This window comes from Lipotes vexillifer, unplaced genomic scaffold, assembly GCF_000442215.2.
Source record: "Lipotes vexillifer unplaced genomic scaffold, Lipotes_vexillifer_v1.1 scaffold236, whole genome shotgun sequence".
Lineage (NCBI taxonomy): Eukaryota > Metazoa > Chordata > Mammalia > Artiodactyla > Lipotidae > Lipotes > Lipotes vexillifer.
The window spans coordinates 726,486-732,651 of record NW_006773295.1 but is presented as its reverse complement, the minus strand read 5'-3'; the positions used below and the strand labels follow the sequence as shown (position 1 = coordinate 732,651).

General features: G+C 48.9%; 1 protein-coding gene across 3 annotated transcripts in view; it reads right to left on the bottom strand.

The window, feature by feature from the left end:
* Window positions 1-6,166, bottom strand: part of CABP1 (calcium binding protein 1) — a 22,968-nt gene that overhangs the window by 898 nt on the left and 15,904 nt on the right. For all 3 annotated transcript variants that reach the window (XM_007448195.1, XM_007448196.1, XM_007448197.1), the window contains 4 exons: window positions 5,718-5,748; window positions 5,307-5,450; window positions 3,440-3,549; window positions 3,070-3,217 (listed from right to left, as the gene is read on the bottom strand). In XM_007448195.1, the coding sequence (XP_007448257.1) occupies window positions 3,070-3,217; window positions 3,440-3,549; window positions 5,307-5,450; window positions 5,718-5,748 (433 nt within the window). The remainder of the gene's footprint in view (window positions 1-3,069; window positions 3,218-3,439; window positions 3,550-5,306; window positions 5,451-5,717; window positions 5,749-6,166) is intronic.

The following is a 6,166-nucleotide window of genomic DNA, read 5'->3' as shown; positions in this document are numbered from 1 at the left end:
CCCCATTTTTTTTTTTTTTTTTTTTTTTTTTTTTTGCCAGCGCCACACGGCATGCGGAATCTTAGTTCCCCCACCAGGGATCCAACCGCTCCCCCTGCAGTGGGAGCGCGGAATCCTAACCACTGGACGGCCGGAGAATTTCCCCCATCCAGCATCTTCCAATCCACCTTCTACACAGCAGCTAGCAGGAGCTTTCTATCTGCGTATCTGACCCCTCTTAAACCTCTCATGGTCCCCACTGGATAACGTGCTGGATCCTGACACGACCCCAGGGCCTCCCTGTTCTGGCCCTAGCTGACATGTCCAGCCTCACCTGTCACCATTCACCTCCAACCACTAAGCTCTGACTCCACAGAACTCGCTGTCAGCGCCTCAGGGGCAACCAACACACGCCCCTCCTGTTCACCTCTCAGCCTTCCTGCAGCCTATCCCTGCTCCCTTCTCTTTTAACTAGACTTCATTTTTTAGACCAGTTTTAGGTTCACAGCAAAATTGAGCAGAAAGTACAGCTTTCTCATATGCTCCCTGCCTGCCATACACACGCACGGTCTCCTCCATCGTCAACATCCTGCAGCAGAGTAGGACGTTGGTTACAGTCGATAAAGCTACGCTGACACGTCATTATCACCCCAAGTCCACGGTTACATTAGGATTCATCCTTGGTGTTGGACGTTCTATGGGTTTGGACAAATGTATAATGACATGTATCCCTATTGTACTATCATACAGAATAGTTTTATTGCTCTAAAAATTCTCTGTGTTCCCCGTCTTCATCCCTCCCTCTCCTCACAACCCCTGGCAACCACTGATCTTTTCACCGTCTCCACAGTTTTGTCTTTTCCAGAATGTCATATCGTTGAAATCACAAAGTATGTAGCCTTTTCAGACTGGCTGCTTTCACTTACTACGCATTTAAGGTTCTTCCATGTCTTTTTATCACTTGATAGCTCATTTCTTTTTAACGCTGAATAATATTCCATTGTCCGGATATACCATAGTTAATTTATCCATTCACCTACTGAAGGACGTCTTGGTTGCTTCCAAGTTTTGGCAATTATGAGTAAAGCTACTATAAACAACAAATCTGTTTGCAGTTTTTTGTGCAGATATAAGTTTTCAATTCCTTTGGGTAAATATCTCTTCCTTCTTTTTCACCTGCTGCCTCCTACTTATCTCTTAAGGCTCTACTTACTTATAGCCTCCTCCAGGAAGTCTTCCCTAATCCCCCCTCCCAGCTTGGCAAAGGTGCCCCCACTGTGCCCCACAGCCTGCTGTACTCCCCCCAAACAGCATGGACTATACTGCTGGCTTCGGCTTTCCTTGCTGGTCTTGGGCTCCTCAAGGCAGGGATCAGGTCTCGGCACACACTAGGTGTACAACACACGCTGGTAGAATGAATGGGTGATGCTGGGCTTTCAGGGAAGAGCTGGCATCTGTGGGAGTCACTACCTGGACATGGGGTGACCTGAAATATTCAGCTCTCGTGGTAGCAAAGCCTTCTCTCCGTTGCCACACTCTCTTTGACCTTGAAGACCAGCTACTCCCCAGAAAAGGCCTCCCAGCCTTTGTGTTCTGGACATATTCACAGTCTTGCTCATGTTTATCTTGCCTTTCTGCTCAGAATGCACGTTCCTGGAGTGCAGAGTCAATGTTTTGCTGTTTTGTTTTGTTTTGTTTTTCCTGTATCCCATGGTGTCATGTACAGTGTAATGTACATGTACAGTGTAATGTATGTAGTGGTTGAGATTCCAGGCCTGAGTTCATGACCCAGCTCTGCCTCTTACCAGTTAGGAAGTTATATTACTTCTCTGAGCCTCAGTTTCCTCATCTATAACATGAGGTAATAATGTGCAGTCCCTAGAGTCATCATGAAAATTAAATGAGATAATATGTGTAAAGCTACTTAGTACAGTGACTGGTATACAATAAGGGAACAGTTATAGATGATGACTATTATGATTACTATTGGTTATTTTAAAAACACTTTTACTGAGCGTTCATTATGTGTCCGGTACTGAGTTCTGTGGGAATGACAGAGATGAAGAAAGCGGGGTTCCTCTTCTCCAAAAGTTCAGAGTCAAGCAGAGATATAACTAGCATTTAGGGGCCAGTGTGAAGAATGAGGGTGAGCCTGAGGTGTTGTGAAAGCCCAGAAAAGAGGAAGTGCAATCTGGGGAATGAGGAAAGCAGTGTCTGAGGGAGTGGCCCCACTGCTGGGTCTTGAAGGATGAATAGAATTTAGGACCAGCGAAGAATAGGACAAAAGGCATCCTGACAAAAAGAACAATGTATTCAAATGACAGCTTAGGAGGTTCATGGACCACCTATGGCTTTAAGGTGGAGTGTGAGTGAAGGAATGGTAGGAGCTGTGGCCAGAGAGGTGAGCCGTGGAGAGATTTTAGGGGGCCTAAGTGTCAGGTTGAGGAAAGTGGTATTCAGAAAATACCTACGTGGATGGATGCAGGAGTAGGTGGACAGATAGATGGAGAGAGATGGATGGGGGCAGATGGACACAGGACTGGCTGGATGGATGAGTACATGGATAGAGATGGGAAAATGACTGTACAGACTGAGGGACAGATCAGTGGAAGTATGGGTAGAAATATAGGCAGACGAGTAGAGATATACAAATGTATGAATGAATGTTGAGAGGTAGAGATGCATGGATAGATGGAGAGAGGTACATGGGTAGATGGATGCATGGATGAATGCATGGGTGAATGTAGAGAAGAATGAATAGGTGCATGGATGGATAGATAAGGCCATAGATAAATGGTTCTATGGATAATTGTTTACACATGGGTGAGGGGGTAAATAGGCACCTGGACAGATAAAGAGATAGATGGATGAAAAGATGGAAAGATAGATATGGAAAGATGGACAGATGGTTGGATGGATGGATGGGTGTAGGGATGGAAGGCAGATTAGAGGGGTGGCAGGATGGAAGAGTAGGGGGATGGAAAGTTGGAGTGCACTGACGATTGCATCATGGATACACACGTGGAGGGCTCTGTGGATGCCCACTACTGCCCTGGTTTCTCTTCCACTCTCAAAACCACTTCCACCTACCTTCAAAGTCCACTCGTCCATCCCCATTGAGGTCCACATCTCGGATAATTTCCTCTATGTCTCGGTGTCCCACCTGATGACCCAGGAGTTTCCTCATGGCCTCTCGTAACTCACTGGTACTTATCTCCCCATCACCATTGGTGTCAAACTAGAGAGGGCAGGAAGGAGGGAGGAGTAGCTACAACATGGAGACTGTTGGAAGCAGATCCGGAGGTTGAGCCCCTTCTCCAGCACCACTGTCCCGCCTCCCCCGGATCCCTTCTCTGTCCAAGCTCCTTCCCCTGGTCTGGGATCCAGAGCTCACGTTTCAGTCCCGGGTTAGAATTCTAACAAGCTCCCCGCCCCTGCCTGTCCACTGCCCATCACTCACCTCTCGGAAGGCATCTCGCAGTTCCTTTACTCCAATCATATCTGCCGTCTCCGCCAGGAGTTTAGGTCCCATTAGCTCCACAAAGTCATCAAAATCCACATGGCCACCCACTGGGGACAGAGGAACAGGCTGAATCATCCGTCTAACCACTGCCCATCTGGGACTTCCCTGGCGGTCCAGTGGTTAAGACTCTGCACGTCCACTGCAGGGGGCACGGGTTCGATCCCTGGTCAGGGAACTAAGATCCCGCATGCCACGTGGCGCAGCCAATAAATAAATAAGTATATATTTAAAAAAATAAAAATTTAACCACTGCCCATCTCCAACTAAGCAACTGAGGGAACTACCAACCCTCCTTGACCTGCCCAGCTCCAGGCCCAGGGTATAAGCAAAGGCCAAATGAGGACAGAGAGGTGACCATGGACAGGGGGTTGTCACAGAATAGCTCAGGGGAGTGGCTGGAGTTTGACTAAAGGAACAAGTCAGGAAGTTGACAGGGGTAGATACGGAGGGGAGAAAGAATTATTAGGTCACAGAGACAGGCAAAGAATTTCAGAGAAGGAGAGACAGAGACACACATGCAGAAAAGCAGAGAGAGAAGCAGAAGCCGTGGGCACCTGGCCCACCTGCCCCCGCCTTTCCCTCGTTGTGCAAATAGAAGTCACCTTCCAAGCAGCCCTCAGTGGGGAGAAATACAGGGGACCTGCCCCCCCGGGGTCTGCTCACAGCACTTTCAGCCAGTGAGTGAGTTTGGGGGATAAATACCCAGCCTGAGAGGTAAGGGCTGGGGCCAACTCCGAGGTGGGCCTGCTACACCAGCTTCCCGAGCTCCTGGCAGAACTAGACTCCATCACCCACAGCGGCAGCTGCTCCAGCGCCTCCTGCCTTGGCTCCTTGGCTCCGCCCTCTCATCTCCCTACCCGCTACCCATGCGGTCCTGGCCCTACGGAGTAAACTACCGCACTCAAACCCCTATCTCCCGGTCTGCTCCTGGGAGAATGAAAATGAAGACAGAGAAAAACATAATAATGGCATCCTCTGTTCACCTCTTACTGTGTGCCAGGTATTTGGCTGTCTTAAGTACGTCCAAAAAAGAAAAACAGACTCACAGATACAGAAACAAACTAGTGGTCACCAGTGGGGAGAGGGAAGTGGGAGGAGGGGTGAGATAGGGGCAGGGGATTAAGGGATGCCAACTACTATGTATAAAATAAATAAGCCACAAGGATATAGTATACAGCACAGGGAATAGAGCCAATATTTTATAATAACTTTAAATAGAGTATAATATATAAAAATTTTTGAATCACTATGTTGTACACCTGAAACTAATATAATATTGTAAATCAAGCATACTTCAATAAAAATAAAAAAGAAACTTCCAGAATAGGCAAATCTGCTTAGATAGAAAGTAGATTAGTGGTTGCCTAGGGCTGGGGAGACACTTGGGGGTAATGGCAAAGTGATACAGGGTTTCTTTTGGGGGCCATGAAAATATTCTGAAATTGATTGTGGTGATGGTTGCACAACTTTAAATATACTAGAAGCCACTGAACTGCATGCTTTGTGAGTCAATTGTATGGTCTATGAACTATATCTCAATAAAGTTGTTACCAAAAATAAAAAATAAATGAATAAATAAACCATGAAAAAATAATAAAGAAATAAACATACCCCCAATTGACTTCCTGTGCTCTACTCCCTCTATTCCACCCCTCATTTTACAGGTGAGGAAATCGAGGCACAGAGAGAGTAGTTTGCCCCAGGTCACAGAGCTGGGAAGAGGTGGGCAGAGAACTTGAACCCAGGCAGAGGACAGCAAGGGCGAGGCTGGGGAGGGAAGGAGGTACCCGGTGGAGGGACTCACGGTTCATGTTGATCTGCTGAGACAGCTCGATAAGCTCCATCTCGGTAGGCATGTAGCCCATGGTGCGCATGCAGTTGCCCAGGTCCCGGCAGTTGATGTAGCCGTCCTTGTCTTTGTCAAACTCTCTGAAGGCCTCCCGGAGCTCTGGGGAAGCGAAGGAAGCGGGGGAGGGTTGGTTGTGGACAGGGTGGGGTGGGGAGATGACCTGCAGAGTCTCTGGGGCAGAGGCAGCCCGAGGGCCTGCTGACTCTTGCATTCCTCCAACGCCTGGCTCCACAGAGGGTGCCTGGCTCTGCGCCAGGCCCCGTGTGCAGGAGGCCGAGGTATCTCTGCCTCTCTTCCCACCCACCTTCCTCTCCACATCTTTCTGGATGGCTGAGCAACCCTCTCCCCTAAGGGGCCAGTTCTTACCTTCAATCTCCTCTGGCCGCAGTGATCTGTCCTGAAACAAAAGAACATGTCCTATTAGCAGCTGCAAGGGGCCCAGAAATCATACATTGCCCAGCTGACGGCCGTCCCAGTGGCAGCAGGCACTGGGCGGGAGGTGATGGGGCAGCAGCGGAGGCGCGCCTGGACCATGTCCTGGAGGGGAAAGGATGCAGCCCCACCTGTCCCACAGAATGGGAGATGCCCAGGGAAGTAGGAGCCCTCTCCAACCTGGGTACAGAACCTCTGGGCCCCCAGCCCCTTATTCCAGACACAAGAATGTGTCAGCGAACAGAGCTGGTCTGGAGGCCAAAACCTGTAAATAAAACGGGGTTAGCGGGAGGTCACAACAGAAAGAAGAGAGCTCTACCCAAAGAAACCAGGAAGAGCAGGGGACAAGAGGCCTGCAAAGCAATGTGAGAAGTGAGGGGCCG